This window comes from Salvia hispanica, chromosome 5 (assembly GCF_023119035.1).
Source record: "Salvia hispanica cultivar TCC Black 2014 chromosome 5, UniMelb_Shisp_WGS_1.0, whole genome shotgun sequence".
Lineage (NCBI taxonomy): Eukaryota > Viridiplantae > Streptophyta > Magnoliopsida > Lamiales > Lamiaceae > Salvia > Salvia hispanica.
In genome coordinates this window covers 20,172,815-20,199,142 of record NC_062969.1, presented here as the reverse complement: position 1 = coordinate 20,199,142, position 26,328 = coordinate 20,172,815, and the positions used below count along the sequence as shown (strand labels likewise).

The following is a 26,328-nucleotide window of genomic DNA, read 5'->3' as shown; positions in this document are numbered from 1 at the left end:
AAACATTATTAATATTATTTAATTTCGTTAAGGTTAGAAGTGGAGTTAGGGCTTCTCGTATACATACGTTTGCCTAACTATACAAGTACATGTAGATCGAAACAACTATCAGTATACAAACCCCAGCAGTGTTAGGGTGTAAATCCTAACGAGGGTGATCGACGGCCTATAGCTCGGCGATCAAAGATCAGTATCTGATGTTATGGTTTTAATCCTAATAAGAGTGATGGATAGACTATAGCTCGTCGACCAAGAGATCATCAGTATCCATCATTGGGGCTTCCCGTCGAGCAGACTAGGGTTTGCTGGGATTTTCTCTGGCAAACTATTTGTAACGACCCGCCATTTTAGGGTACAATAATAATGGCGATCGCTATCTAGGAAGACTTAAATGCAACAAAGATCATAGGCTAGGGTCTCATTTAAAGGTAATTTACCAGAGCATTTAATGAACAATTAAGTAGGAGAAGAATAATGCCTTAGCAATGGAATCCAACAAAAAAAGGCTATCACAATAAATGCTCCGAAATAGCAAAGTTCCAAAATAATCTCATCTGTTTCATATCCAAAATATTCCCACGAAATAAAATAATTCAACCCAACCAAAAGATCACAAGTTTTCATGTTTAAGCGGAAGCGACCAAGAGAGAAGTGAAGCTATGTATGGAGACACAATGACACTTAAAGTTTCAACAGATCATGTTATTATTTCCTACTCAACACCGCCGCCCGCTCGTCACCGCTCAACCTGCACATAGGGAAAACACATGCAGGGCTGAGTACTATAATCATACTCAGTGGACTCATTGCCGAAAACAGTTTTATCACAAAAAATAGTTATCATGCTATTTTCAAGTGTCCATCGGGGTTTTATCTTTAGATAGGCCGAGGCACCACAATATATATCATTTATCCAAAATCACGGTCGCGCAACCATTTTTCTCATCGACGTTTACCATATCCTCATTCTACGTGACAAGGAATGCGGCCGCAATCCAGGTCACTAGACCGGCCGACCCGTACGCCAGACACTCGGTCTAACATTGGTGTACACTAACCCAAGTAGAGTTTGCGGCTCTACAAGGATCCGAATTCGATTAAATCAATAGTGGCATAGCCACGAGGGATAGGCACGACAAAACAAATCAAGGCATGATAACACATATTTCATTCTCATCAATATCAGTTTAGGACAATGTCCTTATTTTAAAAGAAAGCCCACTTTATCGGCTTAGCTCGAAAGTATTCTCTTCTCCTCGTTTATCACACTGAGAGCGCGAAGTATCACCTTTAAATTAGGCGTATCACAAATCAGTTTCGAACATTGATTTCAAATCATGCATGTTCCCACGTTTCCCTTTTTCCCATCGATAAATCTTTAATATCATCATCCAAAATCAAGGTACGATTAGTATATCATTTTTATTCGAATAACAACTCCAGATTCACCATTAAATCGTGTCACGCATGAGTGTTCTACACACACAACACACGCATACGAACACAACACATGTGCACGCCTTCCGAGGCGTGCACGCACACACACACACTTATCACATGCATCCCAAATTCATAAATTTAATTCCCCTTCACTCAATCTAAATGCATGTGGACTCAAGAATACCAATTGATCGGTAGAAGAAGAAAGATTAATATAGAAAATACCTTTTCCAAAAGAACGAACGGTAGAAACAAGTTATATGCCTTGATTCTTCAATAAATTCTTGAATTTCAACTTGGATTCTTCTCAATTGATGAAGAAATCTTGAAGAAAGTAGAAGAAATTTTTGGAGAGAGTGGGAGAGAGAGATTTCGAAAATTAGGGAGGAGTGGGGCGTGATTTGTGTTGCTAGGGTTTAGGATCTCTCATGTATTTATAGAGTGCCAAAATAATATCTTTAATTAAATAAATTAAAGATTTGAGAAGATATGGAGAGATTTGAAAATAGTAGTTGGCGTGATTTTAGAGAGAATTAAGGGAAATTCGAAAATTCTAGGCTATTTAATTAGCCTATGATTTAATTCAAATATTTCACGGAGTAGAATAATATATCACGGAGCAAAATAAAATAATTAAATCCTCTCCAAATAAAAGGAAATAGGCGTGTAATTTGATTTCTTCAAAAGGGAATTTAATAAAATCCTAATTAAATTAGGATATGGCAAGATATGGTAAGATATTCTAGCATATTTACATTTATTCATGGAAGAGAATAAATAAGGGATCAAATAATATAATAAACAATTCCTTCTTCCCTATTATATGAGATTTTCGAAAAATCTCATGGAAATCAAAGGTGGAGTTTTCGAAAAATCCAAGGTGGAATTAAAGTATAATTGGACTTTGGATTTAATTCGGATAATTATCCCAAGCAAATAATTAAATCCAAGAAAAAAAATATGATTTCTTCTCCAAATAATAATAGGAGGGATCGAAAATTCCACATACTTAAATAATGCTCCTATTAAATTCCCACTCATCCCTTAGAAAAATAATTCACCACAATTATATTATTCCGCACCAAATATTCACACCAAATCAATCATTTCTTCACTTTCACTTCATTTTCTCAACGCATTGACCTTTCAACGGCCACGTCATATTTTCCACATCTTTGACTATTCAATAGCCACGTCATTTTTCAACAAGTTGACTATTCAACTCAATCTCAACTCTCATACACAATTAGGTCACAAAGACATCATGTAATTAATCACTCATCAATTAATCCACATATCATAGCATTTAAGGCATTTAATGAAAAAATTTTATAACCCGAAAACTAGGGTTTGAAAAAGTGGGGCGTTACACTATTTTTCGTTGCTAATCTGTCAGTAAATTTTAGTGGCGGAAATTTATCCGCCACTGGTTTTTTAGTGGCAAATATTAAATTGCGGTTTGAATCTGCCACTAATCTGCCACTAAATCCATTTAATGGCGGATATATAAGATTTAGTGGCGGAAATAGCGGAAATATGTCTTCCACTAAATAGCGATTTTTTTGTTTCAAATCTCGTTTACATTCTAGGAAGGAACCAACAAAGAAAACCTACAATTAAGCTTATAATTATGCTCGACTCATTAAAATATTTAACTTCAAAATAAAATAACCTAAAATAAAGTAATTAAAACTGACTAACGATACATGTAATTTTGATAGTGGTCTGGGGCCTTAGGTTTCTCCCACTGATCTAGTCTCGGCCGGTTGATCTTGTTGGTCAATCTTCTCAGTTTGGGGCTCGATATCTTCAGCATTGATGGTGTGATTGTATCAAGCTATTTGTGTGCTCACCCTTGCTCGTCGTCATGGGCGGATCTAATAGGGGAGGACAAGGGGCTTTTGTCCCTCCTCAATATATGTCATGTAGTACTATTTTGTTATATAATTTTTAAAAAAAATTTATTTCCTTTATAAATGTCCCTTCTCAAACTTTTAGTATTTCTTCTTCAATATATTTTTGTCCCCGTTGAATTGAAATCCAGGCTCTGCCCTGCTCGTCGTAGTCCGATGGCGGTGAGAAATTGTTTGGCAACGGAATATTTATGAGAGTCTGGCATAACGAGGATACAAAATGCAAAGGGAGAAATTGGAATTATTCAAGCAAAGAAGCACTAATCTTACCTGAATACCAGCTTTTGTGTGGGTGAGTTATCGATCATTGTGTATATTTTCATATTTTCTCAACAGGTCATGTGGTACACATATGGGGTCAAGAATAAACACTTTACATGTAACTAAACACTTTTCAAGGATATCACTAATTTTAAAATTAAATGGTTAAATATAAGAATAAAATTAGATAGAAAAGGTTTTATGTGATTTTTATAAACATAAAAAGCATGCATTGGAAAGAGGGAAAGGCGATGGAATCCAGCGTTGATATAGTGAGAGAAGCATGGCTCTTGTGCTTTCAAAAATTCGAGGATCTAATTATGTTTGTTTATATTTTTGAGATATACGTACTAGATACAAGAATCAAAATCAGAATAAGCTATGAATACATTATTTATGCATAAATCAATATCATATGTGTAAATTGTAAAAAGAATGAGATGAAGAAAGATTTATAATCAAATATAATTGATATGGGTAACTGATTGAAAGTAGTAAAAGCAAAAGGAAGCATGCAAATATTTGAATTACTCAGAAATGGCAATTGAGAAGTGTATTTCACTCAAAGACATTTGTAAGCCAAATTCCAAACCGAACTCACCAATAATCTATTGTTGTGAACCTCATTTAATGCTGCAAATGTGATAAGCTCCATGGGAATTCCTTCTCAATACAACTGTAAATGGGGGCACATCATTTTTCTAATTATTTTCCCAAAAGCTTAGGAGTATTTTTTCTTGGCCAACCACTCCAATCATTTAGTTTTTGGTTACTACTAAATATATATAGAATCCACATAGACACAGACTTATATTTGACTCCTTCCCCAACCCAAGTAGAATTAGTAGTCCCTTGTGTTTCTGTCCTGTTATGAAACATAGAAACACATTCTTTTCTTCCCTACCAAAAGCATGAGATACATCCGGACAGGGAGCTTGAAGAGGCTTTTCTCCCTCAAACGCCACGCCTTCGATGAAGACTTACAAGACGAGAAGCCCCGGGAGAATTTTCAAAAGCCCACATGGAAATGCTACTCCTACGACGAAATCTCCTCCGCCACCAACGCCTTCTCTCAAGAGAATATGGTGGGGAAGGGAGGGTTCGCGGAGGTGTATAGAGGAGTGCTTCAAAACGGGCAGGCCATCGCGGTGAAGCGCTTGACCAAGGCCCAAAACGACGAGAGGAAAGAGAAGGAATTCTTGACCGAAATCGGAACCTTGGCACATGTTTCCCATCCAAATGTCACGCCCCTTCTCGGCTGCTGCATCGACAACGGCCTTTATCTCATTTTCCACTTCTCTTCCAAAGGCTCTGTTGCTTCTCTTCTTCATGGTAACTACTATACACTTTTCCTTTTTTTTTCTTTTTTTTCTTACAAATTTTCCTTGTGTAATTACTTAATTAGATGAGAAACTGCCTGCATTGGACTGGACAACAAGGTACAAAATTGCTCTTGGAACTGCAAAAGGGATACACTATTTACACAACAATTGTCCTAGGAGAATAATTCACAGAGACATTAAGTCTTCCAATATTTTACTAGATGAAGATTTTGAGCCACAGGTATGGTAACCACTAACCAAAAATTTTGTTACCAAACAAAAAAAATCCTATATTATGCATTCATTGATTCATGACCCCTCTGTTTCAGATATCAGATTTTGGTCTAGCAAAATGGCTTCCATCACAATGGAGTCATCACTCCATTGCTCCAATAGAAGGAACATTCGGGTACAAATAAATTAATTAATTGCAAAAATTCTTTGTTGAATTAAAGCAAGTGTGATAATCAATTAAAGTCGTGGTTGTTGTTGGTAGGCATTTGGCACCGGAGTATTTCATGCACGGAGTTGTGGACGAGAAGACAGACGTGTTTGCATTCGGTGTATTCTTGCTAGAGCTTGTTTCTGGCAAGAGGCCTGTTGATAGTTCTCATCAAAGCTTGCATAGCTGGGTAATTACTACTATCATTTCCCAGACCTCAATACTACGTCGTTTTGTTTTATCATATATATAGCTTATTTGTTATTCTTTGATGATGAGCTAGGCCAAGCCTATACTAAGCCGAGGAGATTTGAAAGAGGTCATTGATCCAAGGCTTGGCGATGACTACAACATCGTCCACCTCAACCGGCTCGCCTTTGCAGCCTCTCTCTGCATACGCGCGTCTCCAATTTGGCGTCCCACCATTACTGAGGTAATGTAATGTGTTTTCTTTAGCAATTTCAATCTTTGTTTAAACAATGAAACGACAAAGGTTTTCTGTCTTAGCATTTTTTAATTGAATTTGATCCTTGTCTTTGAAATTTGAATATCATAACAAGTAGCATTATTTTTTTTCATTGTGATTACTTTATGAAAGGCTTAGAAAAAATCAAGCATGAGAATTGTAGTGATAAGATGGAGTTTTTTTTTTGTATTACATTCATGTCAATATCTGGTTGAGGTGTAGCCTAATTCCATGCCATTTAGATGCGGTGATTCACCTAAACTTGTGTTGAAATTAGAGATAATGACATTAATTAATATCAATTAATTTGGCACGCCTGTTTAATTTAATCGTTTTAGAACTCTGTTCAAGATCTCTGCCGACTATGAATTCTTGCTATCATCCAAAGATTTGATTATTATCTAAAAGTAAAACTTTTAACATCATATGACTAATGCATGCATCACCTATATTTATGTGAATTAATTTATCTTCTTTTGATGTCCGTGCCTCACCTAACTACAATCTTTATGCTTTATTAGTCAATAATATTATGCAGTGTGCATTAGTAGTGCCAGGTATAAACCTTAATTAAAGGGTCTACTTAATTTTTTTTAAGTATTTTAATTTCACTCAAGAAAATGTAAAGAATCAACCCAATTTTGTTTGGACAAGAACAATTCCATGTACAGTACATGAACAATATCGATTTCATGATTAATCAATTGTTCTAACGATAACACTGTCTGCTCAATTTGATACGATCCAGCAAAGCTATCAGTTTTGTCTTAACCTTTGTTTCCATTTATGTGTCTGACTTTTGTAAACTTTTTAAGATACCTTCTATGATATTAATGAGAATATAATCTATTTAATTAATGTTAGTAAATAAAATTTGGAGCTACAAATGTGGGCAGGTGGTGGAGGTGATATCATCGGAGGAGGAAATCGACCCGGAGAAATGGAAAATTCCGGAGGAAGAAGAAGATCGTGAAGAGTTCTGGGGGTTCGAGGATCTCGAGTGTGAATGTGAATATGAATGCAACACCTCTTCGTCTTCAAACTCCCAACACGACGACTCGATCTCAACAGGGAGTTCGTACAATAGGAGGAAGGAGTGTTATTAGATTCAAGATGTGAATATGAAAATAAAAATGTAAGAAATCTAGCTAGTATTGTTACATGTAACAAGATCATATATGTTTTTTCACTTTTTTCTTCTTGTTGTAGACACTATTAAGTCTATAATGTAGCTATGCTATGGCAATTTTGATCATTCAAATGTTCTTAAAAATTTGAATTAAATTGGGAGTTATGAATATTGTGAATATGAAGGTGTGGGGTAGTGATAGGACTACACAAGACATGCCAACTAATGTGTGTGTGAGTGAGGATAAGTTGTAATAATAATGGAAAGAGGGCAACCAGTTCCAGCATTATATGTCGGGATTCAGGAAATGAAAAGGGGAATTATTTAATGATAATTGAAATGGCTTGAAAAATACTCATTGGGGAGGGAGGAATATATTCTCATTGAAATGCTCTAACGTGATGGGAGATTGACTCAATCTATAAAGCTTTCTTAATTTTGTTACCGGAGTGATTAGCTTTTAATTTGTTTGTGAAAAGCAAGTGGGGTTTGATTTGTTCAAAAGAGAAACATGCTATTTTATGTTTTTGGCTTGTTTATAGTGTCAATTACTCTATTCTAGGCGAGAATAATGCAATTTGGTGGAGCCTAGCTTAGATATATTGGATTTATGATACCTAAATGTGCCACGTTCATATGGACTATGGGGAGAGTGAAATATATTGTAAGTAATTAAGGTGAATGCTTATTCTTGAAAATATGTTTGCGTCAATGAACTTGGAGATAATATAATGGGGGTGATGGAATAAGTACTCCATTTTGGAAGATGCTCATAAATTTTAATTCCAACTTTAAGTTCTAAATTTCATACAGCGGCCGTATATTTAATTTCCCCTTTAATTTCAAAGAAATTCTAATCGAACTAATTTGATTGTTTTGGCTGGTCCTGACTACTATTTTGATTTTGAAAGTCTCAATCTTGATTTTAGCTGGTCCAATTTTTCCGTATATTAAGAGAGGTGATTGAATTTCAATTATAGTGTTACATATATATAGGGGTAGAGATAAATGGAGATGTAAAGTCTTAAGATTACAATATTTGCTTTTTTTTTATAGAAAAATTATTCTCTAAGATAGAAAGACATTTGAGAAAATATCATATCTTTTTTTCATTTTGAAGAGATATCTTTACGTCCGAGGAAAAATATTTAAAAAAGTATTATACCTTTATGTTTTGAAATGCATCTTATATTATTTTTTATTTTAAAAAATAATTTGCTTTCTATATAATTTTTTATTTCAAATGTTTTACTTTTCAGAAAGCTATATTTCTTTTAAGAAGGTAAATAAAAATTACTACTATATCTTTTCTATATACAAGATTCTCTTAAGGTCAACCATTTTCTAAGTTCATTAATTAATGTATACTAGTCGGTTCATCCATAAAATCACGCTTTAATTCAACATCAGTTATAAAAAATATAAATAAAAGAGATGAAAAAAATTTAATGTAACGTAAATTCTTTTTTTATATATTAGTTTTATAAACTAAAATAGGAGTAAAATGCGATGGTTAAGTTTGAAGTTTATACAACAAAATTAATATAAATAAAATAAAATATGTAATAATGGAAATATTAAAATAATACTCCCTCCGTCCCACTAAATATGACCTCCACTAACCACTATCCTTTTTGGTTTGTCCCAACCAAGATGATCCATTATTAAAATTGGCAACACCTTTCTCTCTATTTCATTCCATCTCTCCTGTCTCCATTTAACACGTAAAATAAAGTTGCATAAATTCCCGTACCACTCAAGCAAAAGGTCATCTTCCTTGGGACGGAGGGAGTACTTTATATGACCCACTTTAAATAACACATTTCTTAAAATGTAACTATCACTCTTTCGCTTTTATTTTCTCGGTACTTTTATTCTCACTCCACTTTACTCACAAAACTCTATTAATAAAAGGCTGGTAAGAGTTATATAAGACCTTTAATCACATTAATTCTTCCATTTAGTATCGGAAACCCTCAATCGACTTGTCATCAAGGGCTGAGAACTAGGAATTTTCTTAGAGAGTCACTGTTGGGAAAATACAAATTTTAATTACACATTTTTAATTTGTTGATGAAACGATTTTAGAGGTTACATTTCCCCCAACTCCAATAAGAAAGGCCTGACTTGATTAAACTTATTAAATTCAATTCCGATTCCAATTCCAATTCCGATTCCAATTCCGATTCGTAATCAAGGAGTTCTGAGTTCAAACTTAAAACCTCCCTAGTTCCTATTAATATTTGATTTCGACGCGCACCAAAATATCAAAACTATCATGAATTTAAATTTCCAGAAATGAATTATTTTGTGGCGATGCCTATACTATTACTAGTGCATGCTGTGAAATAGACTAGAGTTTAATGTAGCTGGTGATGAATCGACGTAATGTATGTCACAAACGTGACAAACTATAATACTCAATTAATATACTCAATTAATATATGCATCAACCTTTCATAGCATGGACCCTTTTTTCTTATTTTTCATCAAGCATTTGTCGACTTTCGGAACTTGGAATTATTACTTGCTTATTTATGGTTTAAATGCTCATTAAGTACTATTCAAGCATGTCAAAATAGCTAATTAGTTCCAAATTCTATGTACACCTTTTCAACCCTTAGTTTGGTTTGAGTTCACGTGTAGTACGTGATATGTAATTGGTCAATATTACCTTGAAATTTGAATTCAAATTGCAAGAAACTTATTTAAATTTTCACAAAGTTAATTCTTAACTTATGCACATTTTTTTATATTTTTATTCAACATGATATTTGGAATATTACAATAATGTCACTACTTTTATGTTTGATGCGAAATAACAATTTTTTTATAATAAAAAAATACTCAAATCGAAATCTGACGAGCAGAGGTTCAGATAAATCAAACAACAAGTAAAAAAAGAAAGAAGAAAAAACACCCTAGACTACCACTACTACAAAGAGGATGAGCTAAACAAGACCAACCACAATCCACACCAAACAAGACAACTAGAACAAGACAAAAGCGACGACAAAGCAAAAAACACACCTTATCCTTTCAATATAACGATTTTAAACAAGCATATCAGCACGACACAACCAAAATGCGATATTTTTAATTAGGTTAGTATTGCAATCTACATACCAAGTCGTGACACAACCAAAATTCAAATTTTTTTTTTTTTATAATTCGTAGTATTGAACCTAACACTTCAAAATCGGTGTCATAATAATTGTGTTGTTAATTATGCGAAAAATGGAAACACATTCACATTCTTATAACATTTAAGTGACCATTTTAAAACCTTGCATACAAGTAGTGAGACTTCATGCATTAATTGATTTGTTAATCTTTTTCATAAAATAGGTTGTTTCACAAGAAACTTAAGAAAATGGTTTCGTACTGAAATTATTAGTTACATAGTGGAAGAGACGAGCAAGGAGAACCACAAAAGAGTTGAGATCAAATTTGCAATAATATATTAGGCGAAGTGAACCTTTGTTGAATTATAATTATAACCCACGACCTATGTGTTAATTAAATCTAACAAACCAAAATGCAGTTAATATTAAGGGAGTAAAAGTTTTTGCAAACTTGAGGAGAAGCATGCAGTGTGAACAGCTGTCTCCTTGACAAAGTAGTTTCAACTACCCCTTCTATAGATAATGAGCATACTCACGAATTTGAGTGGTCCTAAACAATTTCCAAAAAGTGTATAGCATATTAAAATTTCAATAAAACTTATATGCATACGTCCATATATATTATTTCCCATAGTTCAAAACAATATTCAATAGAATCTCCAACTTTTATATTCATTATAATTAAGTACCTTAATTTTAATTTGTGTTTAATTGCAATACTTACTTCAACTATGAACCTAATTATAACATACTCCCTCAGTCCGCGAATAGGAGTCTCGTTTTTTCATTTATGTCCGTCCGCGAATAGGAGTCCCGGTTCATAATTACCATAAATGGTAAAGAGACCCCACATTCCACCAACTCATTCTACTCACATATCATTTAAAACCAATATAAATAAGTGGGACTCATATTCCACTAACTTTCTTCCATCCACTCTTTTCAACATTTATTAAAACCCGTGCCGGAGATGAATGAGACTCTTATTCGCGGACGGAGGGAGTAATAGTTAGAAGGATCCAAGTGACCAAATTGAAGCTTTAGAGAGATCCTAATTGATTGAAATTTATTGGTTTCATCCTAAAAACAATTAGTGATAGGAGGAGTGACCATGAGATTTGTAGACTAGTTTCAATTTTCAATTGCCACCGATGTGAGATATTTGTATGTTAGTACTATTAGTTTGGGATAGTTATATGAAATATTTTTTAGTTTCAATTGCCAACACCTTTCCTCAAACCCTTCAATGTGAACTTTGGAGGGGTTGGACTTTTTTTTCTTTTTTTCTGACTAGTTGGATTTTTCTGATCAGTGGGACTACTAGCCAAATTTAAAGCCTAGACATATATTACTGGGTCAGTAAATTTTTTGCCCATAGTCGGTCATTTGCTATGATACCATGATAGAAATCCATGAGTTCTACCCTATTATCAGTTAATGATAGGAGTGACCCATGAAATTTATATACTAGTTTTAGTTATCTATTGACACCGATATGAGATAGTTATACTGGAGTATATTTTAGTTTGAGATAGTTTAATTGCCAACACTAATGAATGACAATTACGTTTCTAACCACATAAACAACACATACAAAATAGAAGGACCTACTTATGCATTAACCCCATTTTTAATCAATAATTTAAACAGGGGCATGTGACTGGTAGTTAATGAACAGATAGATGGGTTTAATCATAGGATTGATCCATTGTTAATGAATGCACCAAATGCCACTCAATTAGCAGAAACGATAAGGGAAGTTAAGTAATTAATTTTCACTCAAAGAAAATTCAACAAAGAGAGGAGTTAGTTGAACTCCTTCACAGATAAATTACTGCAGTTAGGTTATCAATTCTTGAACTTTGAATGCCCCATATTTTTTGTTAATTATCGAATAATCGAAATGTGTTTAGTTGGTTTGTTGGTTGGTTGTTTAATTTGTTTACCATAATCAATTCCATTTTCCATGATGTCATTATATTAATTCTTCATTTGATGAAAAACATCAAACACATCTCCTATGATTAATTAACGTATATTAATTAAGTAGTGGAACTACAATTCCTGCAATTTCTTCTCAGCATTAACAATATACAGGTGCTGATTTAGTAGGTTTCACAAAATTAATGTGCGATTTGAAAATATACACAAGCAATTAAAAAAAAATGCAATTAATATAACAATCAATTTATTACAATATGCTTAATACTCTGCATTGTGTAGCACACTGATTGGAGATTCCAACCTTATGTATATGAAGTGAGAAATTTTGATGATTAACGATAAATAAAATAATAATATTAATAATAATTCAAGGGACGGCGGGAGAAAGTTTAAGATTCTTGCTTATTTTAAGGTACATACATAAATTGTTGGTTAAGCCTAACTACTCCATACAAAGAAGACGACAACTTAAAACTAAACTTTTTTGCTTTTGACTTCACTAGTACTCAATATTCACTGTATAGAAAAATTCAAAAAAAATTAAGATAATGAATAAGAATCTCAGTAGCTGTAGTTCAAGGAAGGACAGATGGAAGAAGGAAGTTGAACATTTAAGTTTGTCTTTACATCACCAGAAAGCATACAATAAAGCAAGTATACTGATATCCCTATCAATAATTAGTTGCAATTTTGAGTTAATGCAAGATTTAGGCATTGGGTAACGAAGGCAATAATTAGTTGCAATTTTGAGTTGATGCAAGATTTAGGCATTGGGTAACGAAGGCAGGGATAAAATACAAACTCTGTATATTACAAATTTCAAATTCCTCAATATAAATATTAATAATGTGTCAACATAATATAAAATGTCAAGATTTTGATGTCAACACTAACCGCTAACCGTTAACTGTTGACAATGTTGCTGTTATTTTATCATTTGTTGACATTTTCTAATAGATCGGATTATAGTTTGGAATTTGCACATAATTTTTCATTTGATTACATCCTGGATAACGACCAGGATAATTTTATTTGATGGGTTTTTATACGTGTGATTAAATTGTAATGATGATGGTGGATTGGTGGTCATACTATGCAATGATAAACTTAAGGGGCAAAACATTTTGATTTGTAGCCGTAACTTAGAAGTAGACAACCCCATGATTGCAATCAATCTTCACACCTGAAATTAATCGAAAGACAAATTTAGGGATGACTATATTAATTAATTTGCATACTACAAATAGAATTAATTGAGAGGAAATGATGATTCATTGAATTTATTTTAAATAATACAACACGACATCCTATTACTTTGTGCCAAGAAAGGGAAGGAAACTTTTGTTTGAGCCGAAGGCTGTTTTAGCTGTTAAGAAATGCATTATGGCCCAGCCCAAAATGTGATAACTCAAAGCCTTTATAAATTTGGTTATTTGATTTATAGGATTAGTTTTTTATATTTCTTACTTCCTCCGTCTACAAAAAATAGTCTTATTTTGCCACTTTAGAATGTCCACAAAAAATAGTCTCATTTCTAAAAATAGAAAGTTTCTCTCGCATACTTTCCATTTTCCCCCATTTACTTACCTATTTTTCTCATTCTATCTTACTTTACTAATTTATAATTAGAACTCGTATCGTGTACAAATGGATGTCACATTTTTCTTTTCAGTTTCTCCGCAAAAGATATCAAATTTCATTCTTAGAAAAAATTCTTTCTCACATTAATATATAAAATATACTTTTCTTTCCAATTAATATACAAAGCAAAATTAATTACACTTTTATAACTAGCGTTAATAATTTTAATCGTGATAGAATTAACATGATGAAGGCCCATATGCAAACATTAATCTCTTTGAAATAATTATTCAAGATGATAAATATACCGGACTTTAAAATGTCTTCTCGGAAATAATTAATCAGCCCATTACGTTAATTAAATCAACAAATAAATATAACAAGACTAGCCCAAAACTTTTATAAAATTTGGTCCCAAGACTCTCATTTTCTTCTATTCTATCTGGCCCAAATTCCATAAATTATAGCCCAACAACTTATTCGATATTGCTCATTATCAAGTTATAAATTTATCATATTCTTTTAATAGTTCTTGAGTTGATATTGCTGCTGAATTAATTGCAAAATAAATAAGAAAAAATAATGTATCATATTCTTTTAATAGTTCTTGAGTTGATATTACAGCTGAATTAATTGCAAACTAAATAAGAAAAAATAGAAAACAAAATAAATTTATTAACATAAAAAGCTATTTAAATTATGAAGTTCACTAATTATTGATTCAACCAAAGAACTTAAAATGCATTAATAATAAGGACCTAATGAAAAAAAGGGACCTAATAAAATGAGATGCATTAGTACAAAATCTAATGAAACAAAAAAATTTATAGAACATAATAAAATAAAATGTATTAGTATAATGACCTCTAGATGTGTTGTGTTTTGTCTATTCGGGGACAATAAGTTTTTACAAGTGATGATACTTGACAAGAATAGGGAGAATTAGTTTGCCGAGTTGGCCTTTAGTCTCCATGGTGGCAGGATATGGATCCCCTGCTGTGCATATCAGCGCAGCAGAGGATCCATACCCATGGTGGCATGGGTATTGGCATTTGGATCCAATGCTACCAAGACTGGTAGTGGTAGCAAGATTAGAGCATTTACAGTGGTGGACAGCCCATCCTTAGACCTCAGTTCATCTCCAATTTTCTCCTGCACGTCAGTAATTTTATCATCTAGCCTATCCTCAGCCCATCTCAGCACATCCTCAACCAATTTTAACTTTCACATTCTCTAATAATTCATTTTAAATGTTGGTGTTTATCGAATATAAAATAATAAAAATAAAATTAATTGAAGAAAAAAAACATATTTCATTAAAAAAAAATCACCATTATCCCTCTCATCCAAATCGTCACTCATCCCCAAATTGCGATGCAACTCTTGGATGAGAGACGCGTAATGCTTCTTGATTCTCGGGTTGAGTTCGGCAGTCTATGTCTTTATCAGTTCGAACCTCGTTCTCTGCTGTTGGACTTTGACGCTTTTCGCCAAATCTTCTACCCTCGCCATTGATTGGGCTTCCGATGACCCACTGTCCTCTGTCTTCTCTCTCCTTGGCCGCTTTATCGCCCATTGGAACAGATCGGCATCTTCAGTAATATCGATGGAGTTACTAGTTTTATATATTAATGTGAGATTATATCTTTATGAATCTCACATTCTCACTACTATGCTTTATGGGATTAGAATTTACAAGTAAGGTGAAACAATAGAGGATAAGACAAGACAATTTGAACTACATTAACACCTTCTCGTCAAGGTAGCTAGATCTTGCAAAGAATTTGCTTTCTTGTACCTCTTGCAAAGAGAGTTGTATATCAACATCCTTGAATATTACACCATGAAACATTTGTTTTTTTTACAATCACATACATCTCTGAGTGACGAGCCATTATAAATAACTGGGAAAATATGAAAAAGATGTAAAAATACAAGATTGAGTTATGAAAACTGTATAACAGGGAGATGCCATTGTACTCATAAAAGAGTCAAAGATCAGCCCATTCTAGGGCACCTTGACTTGACATTACATTAAGAAACAAGAAACAGAATAAATAACGAGGAATCAGGCATGTCACACTGTCTTGTTCCTCTTCAGAACAGTTTTATCTAAAAGGTATTCGTTTGTTCTTCGAATATATTCTCGTTCCCAGAACAGCTCCTCTCAGAGATTCCGTTAGACGGTGTAATGTTGTTGGATTGTCTCAATGTCGAGCCCCTTTAGCTTCACAACAGACTCAACATGCCCCTTGAGCGTGTGCAGCTCGCGTAGCCTGTGGAATACAAGTCAGAGGACACGAAACCAAAGTCATGATAACACATTCAATGAAAAGTTGAGTTTGTACCTTGCGATCTCAGCTCTCCTTTTAGCCTGTTCTGCAATTTCTGACAACTCGCGATAGCTGCTCTTCTCGTTGAAGACGGTGTCAGCTACTGGTGTTTGAAGTCCATGCAGAGTCCTCTGAGCATGAGCCCATTGAGCTTCTCTCTCTTCTTTTCCATAGTCTTTCTTGGTTGTGAAAGCAGTCTGATTTTAAGAGAGATTAAATTTCATTCACCTTTTACACTAAATGGGGAAAAAACTAGTAAACCATAGTACTCCTAGGGTGGGGAAAAATACCTAAACACCGCACTTATCGTACCAAAAAAATACTGAAAATACCGATTTTGCATACATACCTTGTTGTCATACAGGTTTTGCCACGCCTTTCCACTCAAGATGTAACGGATGGCGAACTTCATCAAGTCAAGGGGCAGATAAAAGACGATGCTGTAAATCCAGATAACACCAGCCCATCCCCAACCACAGCCATGAATTCTTGCAAAAGCCCAGTTGGCATACACAGCTATCAGAGTTGCAATCTGGGAAAACAATTAAAACCAAAGTTTTTAGAGGAATGATAAGTGAAGATGCAGTTCTTTGATGAAAAAGGTTTACGTATTTTACCAGTTGAGCAATCGCGAAAGCAATCAAGAGCAGAAATCCAGGGCGTTCCACGAATGACCAGCTGCGAGATCTGGTCACGAAGATAAGGGCTTGGCTAACAATACTCACTTGCAAGTATAGAGCAGCCATCATTTCATCCTCGTTATCTCTGATAGTTCTAACTCCGAATTTGTCCTGCATAATTATGGTTGCAGAATCTTCGTAAAGAGGAGAGATAAACTAAAATAGTATGGAATAGAACTGAGTTCCTTGGTGGATACTTACAGGGAAGAAGTCGGTTTCGTGGATCAGCCAGAAGAAAATGACGGTCATTAGAGCAAGATAGCCTCCAAGAACGATGCCAGTGGCGAAAATCTCTTTCAACTTCCAGCTATCAGGCAATGGAGATGGCTTCACTCTATCCTTAGAGATGGTCATAATTGTACCTGAATCGTTGCGAATCACAATAAGTTTGAAAATACGAATAGTTGGAACGTAAAGTGAACGTATACGTACATAAATGGACATAATCTTACCATCATTCAAAATGGCAATGATCAAAACCATAAAGGGGGAGAAATCAAACTTCCAAATCAATGCAATGAACATGAAGCCGAACTGCGAAGGAAGAAGAAAGAATTACTCCAGGAATCAATATCTGCAAAGAAGGAAGGCGAAACAGTTTTTGTTTGATTGATCAACTTACCACAATACGGATAGTGATGGACACTGCATATATCTGGCAAGCAGAAAACGTAAAGCCTTAATCACGGCTTAACTAAAAAATCATAGCGAAAATGCAGACAATATATGAAAAATAAACTCACTGTATAGTTCTTCATTCTCTGGAAAATAGCTCTGCTGGTCAGCACTGCACTAATGATAACACTCAGTCCGGGTTCAGTTAGTACAATGTCAGATGCGCTTCTTGCAGCATCAGTAGCGTCAGCAACAGCAATCCCGATATCTGCCTTTTTAAGAGCAGGGGCATCGTTGACACCATCACCTGTCATTCCAACAATGTGCTTCCTCTCCTGCAGTTTTTTCACGATTTCGTATTTGTGCTCTGCATGGAAACAAGAAAGAAAGTGAATCAAAAATACTCCACAAATTATGATGTAGTAGTATATAAATGGGAGAAACCGCACCTGGAAACACCCCAGCAAAACCATCTGCCTTCTCAATCAATTCTTCAACAGGTAGGCCGGCTATCGACTCATCCTTGTGGTTACCGAGTAAAGAAGCAGAAGGGTACATATTTACTCCCATACCGAGCCTACGGCCAGTCTCCTTACCAATGGCAAGTTGATCACCTAGAATTTGAAAAATAAAAATTAATGAACGGGACGAGCTTTAGTAGTTTGAAGGCCACCAACTCCACTTACCAGTAATCATTTTGACATTGACACCGAGGTTCAGAGCTCTACGGATGGTCTCAGCACTGTCATGTCTCGGAGGATCAAAAAGCGATAAGAGCCCAATAAACTGCCATGGTCCACCAGGGGAATCCTTGGATTTTTCCGGAACCTCCTGAAATACATGACACAATATTGAGGAACCAAGAGAGCTGACGAGGAAGAGGAAAGTCTGAAGAACCCTATTGATCTCGAACCTGTCTGGCGACAGCCAAAGAACGAAGCCCACGCTCAGCGAATTTATCAATAACACTGTGGACTTTTTTCTTTAAGTCTTCTCTGCAGTTACATAGAGTCAAAATCTGGTAGAAGAAAATGAAAGAGCAATCAGTACTGATTATAAATAATTCCAAAGTTATCGGAACGACTATGGATAAAGGTGAATAATCAAGCAGACCTGTTCGGGGGCTCCCTTGCTAGCTCTGTGCCAGTTCCCATCGGAGTCGATGTAAGTCAAAGCAGTCCTTTTATCGACAGGGTTGAAAGGCAAGAAGTGAACCTCTTTGATACCGGCTCTTGCCTAATATGATCACGTTCGTATAAAGTAAGAAATCCTTATTCATTTCAGTGTATGTAAGTGATAGATTACATTACCTCTTTTGGATCAGCGAGGGTACCAACAATGGCAGCATCAATAGCATCTTGGTTTTCGGTTCTAGATGCCCTTGCAGCAAGGAGTAGCACGTGCTCGGGATCCACGCCCTTTGCAAAGACCTCGATCAAGGATTTATCGACAGTCAACTTGTTTAGGGTCAAAGTTCCAGTCTTATCACTACACAAGACATCCATTCCAGCCATTTCCTCAATAGCAGTCATTCTCTTGGTGATGGCTCCCTGCTGTGATAGCCGGTGGGATCCAATAGCCATGGTGACAGACAAGACTGTCGGCATAGCAATGGGAATGCCTCCGATCAAAAGAACAAGGAGGTTATCTATTCCACTTCTGTATGGCCTGTGCTGAATTGGGTACATCACTATTATCTCAGCTGCCATACCAACGGCGATGGAGCAGATGCAGAAGTTACCGATCGCAGTGAGCACTTTCTGGAAGTGTCCCACCTGGTTGGTGCTGTCCACTAGATGTGCAGCCTTTCCAAAGAAAGTGTGGACGCCGGTTGCGATGACTACTGCTTCTAGTTCACCTTGTTTGCAAGTCGAGCCAGAGAAAACTTCATCGTACGCATTCTTGGTCACGGGCAAGGATTCTCCGGTAAGGGCAGACTGGTCAATCTTTAAAGGATCGCCCTCAAGAAGACGAGCATCAGCAGGGACAATGTCGCCAAGCTTAATGCTGATAATGTCTCCAGGTACGAGAATCGCAGCTTCCTGCTCACTCCATCGACCGTCCCTGAGAACCTGCATAACATTATGATTAGCCACAAGAAACATTATTTATGTTGCAAGGGTACGTTATAATGCTAACTTTTCTTAAACTGCTAACTTGCTAACTCATCAACGCAGTGTATTAAAAATTCAACACGATCACATTAAAATGTCAACACAAATTTGTGTTGACATTTGACATTTAAATATCAATGTCAACTATGTTTATGTTGATATTGACATTTTTAATAACCGTGCTGATGAGTTATCAGATTTGGAAACTTAAGAAAGTTAGCAACGGATCACACCTCTATGTTGCAAACATTATAAGTACCTTTGTTTTAGGAGCAAGACCAGCCATAAGGGCAGCAGCAGCATTTCCGGCATTGTTCTCTTCGATGAAACTTATAGTAGAGTTGATAACAAGCAGGCAAACAATACCAACGAAATCCTGCCAATCCGGGGGCTTTCCGCCTCCATTGGCCAAAGCAATGGCCATAATCGCTGCCGCCTCCATGACCCATGAGAGTGGATTCCACATGAAACCAAGGAACTTGAGAAATTTGCTTTCCTGCACCACAGGAAGAAAACACATTATCCATACATTGCTAGATCATGAATGAGGAGGAAAGTGGTTTGGTGTTTTACCTTCTTCTCTTCCAACTTATTGGGGCCGAAAATTTGAAGTCTGTTGGCCCCCTCATCGGAACTAAGTCCCTCTCTGGTGCATTTCAGTTGCTCAAAGACTTCCTCAATGGGGACTTTTTCCTGTTATTTGATGAGGGAAAGAGATCAGTTATATGGATGGATGGTTCTCATATCTACATGTAAAGTTGATAATATGACATAGCTTCATGCATGAGAGTGAAGTACTCCCTTTGTCTGCTATTAGGAGTCTTAATTTACCATTTTAATCGTTTGGTCATTAGAAGTCTCAGTTCATTGTTACTATAAATGGTAGGTAGACCCCACTTTCTACTAACTCATTCCACTCACATTCTATTATAAACTAACACTCCCTCTATTTCACTTTAGCAGTCTCAGTTTATCATTTTTGGGTGTTCCACTTTAGGAATCTCGATTGGAATATTTCATAAATGGTAATAGGCGACACATTCTACTATCCTTTTCCAGTACTCACATTTTATCATAAACTATATAAAGTGAGACTCAAATGGGACTCTCTAAAGTGGGACGTAGGGAGTATATAAAAATAAGTCTCACATTCTATTATCTTTTCCTACCCGCTTTCTTTTATATTTGTTAAAACTCGTACCGAACTCAAAGGAACTTCTGACGCCAACAGAAGGAGTATGTAATTATTTTCGTTTTCAAATTTTATCATTTACAAAAACCAATTATTTTTAGTCATTTCAACTTAATAACTGTATAGCATATTTTCAGTTTGCAACTATCCATACAACTTGATCAGAAAGCTTGATGTTAGAAAATGATACAATTCCAAAAGTAAACACATTAATGTCAACCATCAATAAAGAGCCAGATTGGAATTCGTCGAGCCACATAAAGTTGAATAATTTGGAAACTAAAATACTTTTAATTGATACTCCCTCTGTCCCATTAGAAATGAAACGTTTTCCTTTTTGGTCTGTTCCATTAAAATGAAACGTTTCTAAAAATGGAAACAATACTCTCTCTACTTTTTCTTCTCTCTTACTTTACTCTCTTTTCATTCACTCACAAAATAACACTACATAAAATCCCGTGCCGAAAAATAAATGTTGCATATTTAATGGGACGGAGGAAGTATAATTCAGTTGTCCTAAACTAATTCAATTGTAGGGAGTAATAAAGGTTAGGAAAGCATGCGCACACAGAGTCAGCCAAACTGTCTATTCACATGAAATGGTGGACCCAAGCAAGATGCATAAAACAATCCAACATTGACTTTCCAAGTGCGTGAGTGAGTATGGGTCCCACTCAAATCCGCAAAGAATTGCAACCAATTGCAGTGCGGTTTAGCCTTTCAAGTGGGGCCCTCATTCAGAGAAATCACTGAGTGTGCCAAGTCCGAAATATCGGAGGAATCTAGGGATGATATATATTTATTCAACTAAATTTGTTGTCTGAACGATACCCAGAGCCGTTGATTAAAATATTTCCATTTCCCAAAACGCAAAAATCGAAACGTACCACGGAAAAACTACCTGTGCAAATTCCCCTACAAAACTTTACTTATTCACGTTAGCAACGATTAAATAATAAATACTCCTTCAATGTCCTATTAAAGATGAATCATTTTCTTCTTTTATTTATCTTAATCAAAATAATACGTTATTAAAACTAAAAATATCTCTATCTCTATTTTATTATCTCTCTCTTACTTTATTTTCTACACTTTTCACACAAAATTAAATTGCCTAAATTCTGAATTATGAAATAGTCATATTCCTTTAGATGAAAGGAGTTCTATTATTGTTTATATTCAAAAATAGAGATTTTTATAGCATTAATTAATTGCGGAAAAGAATTAGTACTATCATGTGTACAGATCAAATTAGGACAAATAAAGCGGTTCCAGCTATCACAAATAGGGAAATACTAAGTACTGATCTATCTAATAATTTCTCACCTTATCGAAATATGCACTCTTTCATTTTAGTTCGTCCCATAAGAAAAAGTACACTTTCTTATTTTGAAAACTCTTTTGTCTTTTCATTTTAGTTCGTCCCATAAGAAAAAGTACACTTTCTTATTTTAAAAACTCTTTTTTCTTTAACTAGACGTAACTTAATCTTCACTGATAATAATTTAATTACTTTTTTTTTTCTATCTCATATTTTTCAATTATACATGAAAAAATCGTATCTAACTTTTAAATAAAGAAAGTATTGGGTACAGACAACAACAAAAAAAGAAAAGAAATAATAATAAAAAAAATTGTTAGGCCGATAAGGAGTGGCCAACTCTTCCAACAGCAACATGTGCTAGCACAAGCTTTTTCGCATAAGAATATATTCACATAGTCTAATTGTTTAGTTCAAAATTATCCTAGCATTAATTTTCCGTTAGCATACCATGTTACTGAAATTATTTTTTAGCTTTCTTGTTAACTTTGAATCTCTTCTCTCTCAATCTGTGAGAGATAGAGAGAGAGAGGGACAGAGAGTTTGAAAAAGTACAAAAATGAGACAGAAAAAGTGGGAGAGAGCAGAAAACGATGGTCAGTGAAGAATACGATGAAAATCATGGCACGGCCACATTGTAAAGCAAAACATCCATCTAATTGTAAAAATCTAACATAGAAGATTGTATTTGTGCAGAAAGAGAAATGAATAAGTTATAAAAGCAAACCAGATCTTGTTGAAATGAAATAGAGAAGAAGGAAGAAAAGAGTGAATACCAGATCAACAGTCTCATTCTTGATCTCTTCAAGACTGATTGCTTTATCGCCACCCATGGTTGCTAGAGATCAGCAGAGAGAGATGGTGATGATGAATAAGCTAAGCTCTCATTCCAAGAGAAGAAGATGTAAAGAGAAACTAGAACTCCTCATTTTATATGATGCCCGCCGTATACTCCCTTTTCTCTCTCCACAAATAATACATTTATTTATTTTCCAATTTATCACTTATAGCATTTAATTTTGACGCTATTAATTAACCTTTCGCATACCTGTATAGCTACCTGACAAAATTCACTACATTTTAATTCTTATGCAAAAATCAATAATTGTTGATTGCCAATGGATATTAATTTCGTAGCTTTATATATGTGGAAAATTCTATCAAATGTACTTTCCTCACACATAATTTATTTTTGATTTTCCGTCTGTGTAAAAAATACGTATAAATGGTGCTTGTATGTATAGATAGAGGTATTACCGGTGAGTTGTCGGTTGTAATAAGATGCCTTGGGGCGCCAACCTTTTAACAGACGCCGTCCGAAATAGAGGTCGCTGTGGCCCCCACACACAAAAAAGCACCCTTTCTCAACATGCTGCCCATTATTTAACAATAAATATATGACCATCAAATTTTATACAATCAAAAATAAATTTATTTGAAATTTTTATGTATTTAACTAAAATATATGGTCATATATTAACGCTTTATAATTTTTTATATTTTTCATAATCATAAAATATAATTAATATATACATTAATTCAAATTTAAAAAGTAATATAGAGATAATTTAAATATAAAAAAATTGAATATGAAGCTAGAGACTAATCAAGTTTTTTTAACTTGTTCACCGACTATATTTATTATTTAATATATAATTAATACGTCAAATTATTAATAATAGTAATTTTTTTTTTGTTTTACTATCATCTCTCTTTATTTAATCCCTTGGTCGTATTCAATATGTCAACATTTTAAAGTGACACATAATTTTAGAAGAATTTATTAGATAGAGTAAGTAGAAAGAGAAAAAAATTGAATATTTTAATTATGAGAAATGAGAGAGAAATAAGATATACAAGTAGGACTCACGTTCCACTAACTTTTTCAACTCACTTTTCATTACATTTTTTAAAACTCGTGCCGAGTTAAACTAGAACAATATTCAGGGGACAAAGATAGTAATAGTTGTAGACATATAATTTAATAGATTTTGGGATCCACTTACCAGTATAATAAAAGTGAAATTAGCTAATTAATATGAACGAAATAAAAATAGCAAAATGGACAATTAATAATGACAGGAAGGACCGAAGGAGTACACGAAGGGGGTGTTCGGTTGCCATGACTAATTATCACGAGACTATCCATCTAGGATTAAGTTGTGGGATTATTTTAGTTGGAGGGGGGAGGCTATGACTAATTATCATGAGACTATCCATTTAGGATTAAGTGTGGGGGTCAATCTTATGAACCAAAAATACATATTTAATTATGAGATTTAGTCTTGCCTACCGAACACCTCCGAACTGTATTAATATTATTTCATAATGGTAGAAATCTACCGTTTCTAAAGTTGTGTTAGATAATTAGTGTGCTTTCTACTTCCACTCGACTCCAATAAGTTCCTGTAATTTTATATTTATTTAGACCATAATAAATATTTTATACCACTTTTATAAATTTTGTAGGTGGATTTCACATGTTATTTAATTATTCATTTCATAATTTATTTTATTCCACTTTTATAAATTTTGTAGGTGGATTTCACATGTTATAATTATTCATCTCATAATTTAAATAAAATATCATCTTTACATCCTAGAATATAAATAAACTTGTAAATGATATGAATTTTAATGTGCAATTAATATAGTAAGAGAGATATAGAAAAATAAGAAAGAGCAAGGAAAAAAGTAGTAAAAATAGTTTTAGTGTATTGTGCGGTTCACATTTTTAGTGGTGTGCAATTAATTGAAAACTTTTCGTATTTAAATTTAGTCCAATTTTGGGGGACGGCTCAAAATGATAAAATTAATCTATTTTTTAGGGTGGAAAGCGTATATATAAAAATAGAATTTATATTCTACTCCCTCCATCCCACGTTACTTGAGGCGTTTCTTTTCGGCACGATATTTACGAAAATTGTGTTTAGTAAGTTAAATAAAGTAGAATAAAGAATAAATTAAGAGAGGGTAAAGTAAAAGAAGAATAAAGTAAGTGTGATGGGATATTTTATTTTTAGCTGAAAAAAAACGATTCAAGTAAATTTGGAAAAATCCAAAATAGAATACGACTCAAATAACTTGGGACGGAGGGGGTATTATTTTTTTCTTTTGAAGATTCATTACTCGCGTCAATTAAATATGGTACATTTATTTTAGGACCATAAATGATTTTGATTTATTTGATTTTGAAATTTGTAACTATTTTTCGGTCAACCTTATATGCAATATTATCTATTTATTGATTCACATGTAGCACTAAAATTTAGTGTATACATGGCATCATTTAAGTATTTATCAAACGGATTTTGGTGAACTAGATGTACTACTCCTATTAAACTATTATAACGTATTATAGGGATCGTTTGAAAATAATACCGTTACCGCATTTTAAAAAATGTTGTCATTTATATTAAAATGTATCTAGATTCTTCTTTTTTTTATATAGTAATCCACCAGAGACGTATATTTTATAAAATAGAGCATCAGAATTTTTTCATAGTACAATTAAGATAATTAACCAAATGATAATAAACAACGAATCTCTTCTAAAAGAATAGATAAAATGTAAATCATACAAGATTTTATATTGCAGAAAAGCATAGATGATAATTAATATATTAAAACTTTATTACTTTATGATGGGATGTTATCAATATGTTGATGATATATAATTTAAATTTTAATTATAATTTTAATGTCGCAGTAAATAGATGTGCTTACTGCATTTAATAAAATTATCTACAAACAAATTGATGATCTCTATATACCAACGGGGCCGGGTCAACAACTCGAATGTGATTATACATTAGAAAAATACGACCACATCCACGTAAAAAATACGCAACTAGCATTTTATAAAATTTTACTTCCTTTGTCCTATCCAATAAAATTACTGGTAAATGAAATATCACGAGAATTAATACATAATTGATATAATAAAATTAATGTATAATTGATATAATAAGAGATGTGAAGAGAAAGATAGTTAAAGTGATGTTAATGGATAATGTGATCCACGTTATTATTAGTGTTTAATGAGTTATGGTGGACCATAATGATATAAATGAGCAATGAGTTGGAGACAACTTCCGTAAATGGAAATTCTCATAATTTTATGGGATAAACAGAAATGGAAAGTGCACATATTTTTATGGGACGGATAGAGTATTTTTTATTGCAGAATATTCAGCTCCGATATTATGGACACCTCTGTCCTACAAGAGTTTGCACTTTTAGTTGAGCACGAGATTTAATGCACAAATGGTAAATTAGTGAAGAATAGATCAATTTTCAAAATTAGAAAGGAAATATTTTTATGAGATAAATTAAAAAAAAAGGAAAGAATGCATCCTTTCTTAGGACAAAAGGAGTAGTTATTAAGTAAATAGCTAATACAATCGGTATCTAAACTTTAAGATCATAGTATCTCCAAATTGCTTAAGGC

At 34.0% G+C, this 26,328-nt stretch overlaps 2 protein-coding genes across 2 annotated transcripts; one reads left to right on the top strand and one right to left on the bottom strand.

The window, feature by feature from the left end:
• Positions 1 to 4,429: 4,429 nt before the first annotated feature.
• Positions 4,430 to 7,099, top strand: LOC125187174 (probable receptor-like serine/threonine-protein kinase At5g57670). Its single transcript, XM_048083703.1, has 6 exons — positions 4,430 to 4,946; positions 5,020 to 5,177; positions 5,266 to 5,345; positions 5,433 to 5,568; positions 5,662 to 5,811; positions 6,741 to 7,099. Exons 1-6 carry the CDS (start codon positions 4,526 to 4,528, stop codon positions 6,948 to 6,950), a joined length of 1,155 nt encoding a protein of 384 aa, XP_047939660.1. The 5' UTR covers positions 4,430 to 4,525; the 3' UTR covers positions 6,951 to 7,099.
• Positions 7,100 to 15,547: 8,448 nt separating this feature from the next.
• Positions 15,548 to 22,809, bottom strand: LOC125188972 (plasma membrane ATPase 4). The gene is made up of 16 exons (XM_048086107.1): positions 22,655 to 22,809; positions 19,939 to 20,058; positions 19,625 to 19,861; positions 18,562 to 19,323; positions 18,365 to 18,487; positions 18,165 to 18,269; positions 17,938 to 18,082; positions 17,701 to 17,865; positions 17,380 to 17,618; positions 17,259 to 17,291; positions 17,089 to 17,170; positions 16,838 to 16,998; positions 16,574 to 16,747; positions 16,306 to 16,488; positions 15,972 to 16,153; positions 15,548 to 15,899 (listed from the first exon to the last, which is right to left on the bottom strand). The coding sequence occupies exons 1-16, from the start codon at positions 22,709 to 22,711 to the stop codon at positions 15,803 to 15,805; spliced, it is 2,865 nt and encodes a 954-aa protein (XP_047942064.1). The 5' UTR covers positions 22,712 to 22,809; the 3' UTR covers positions 15,548 to 15,802.
• Positions 22,810 to 26,328: the final 3,519 nt, after the last annotated feature.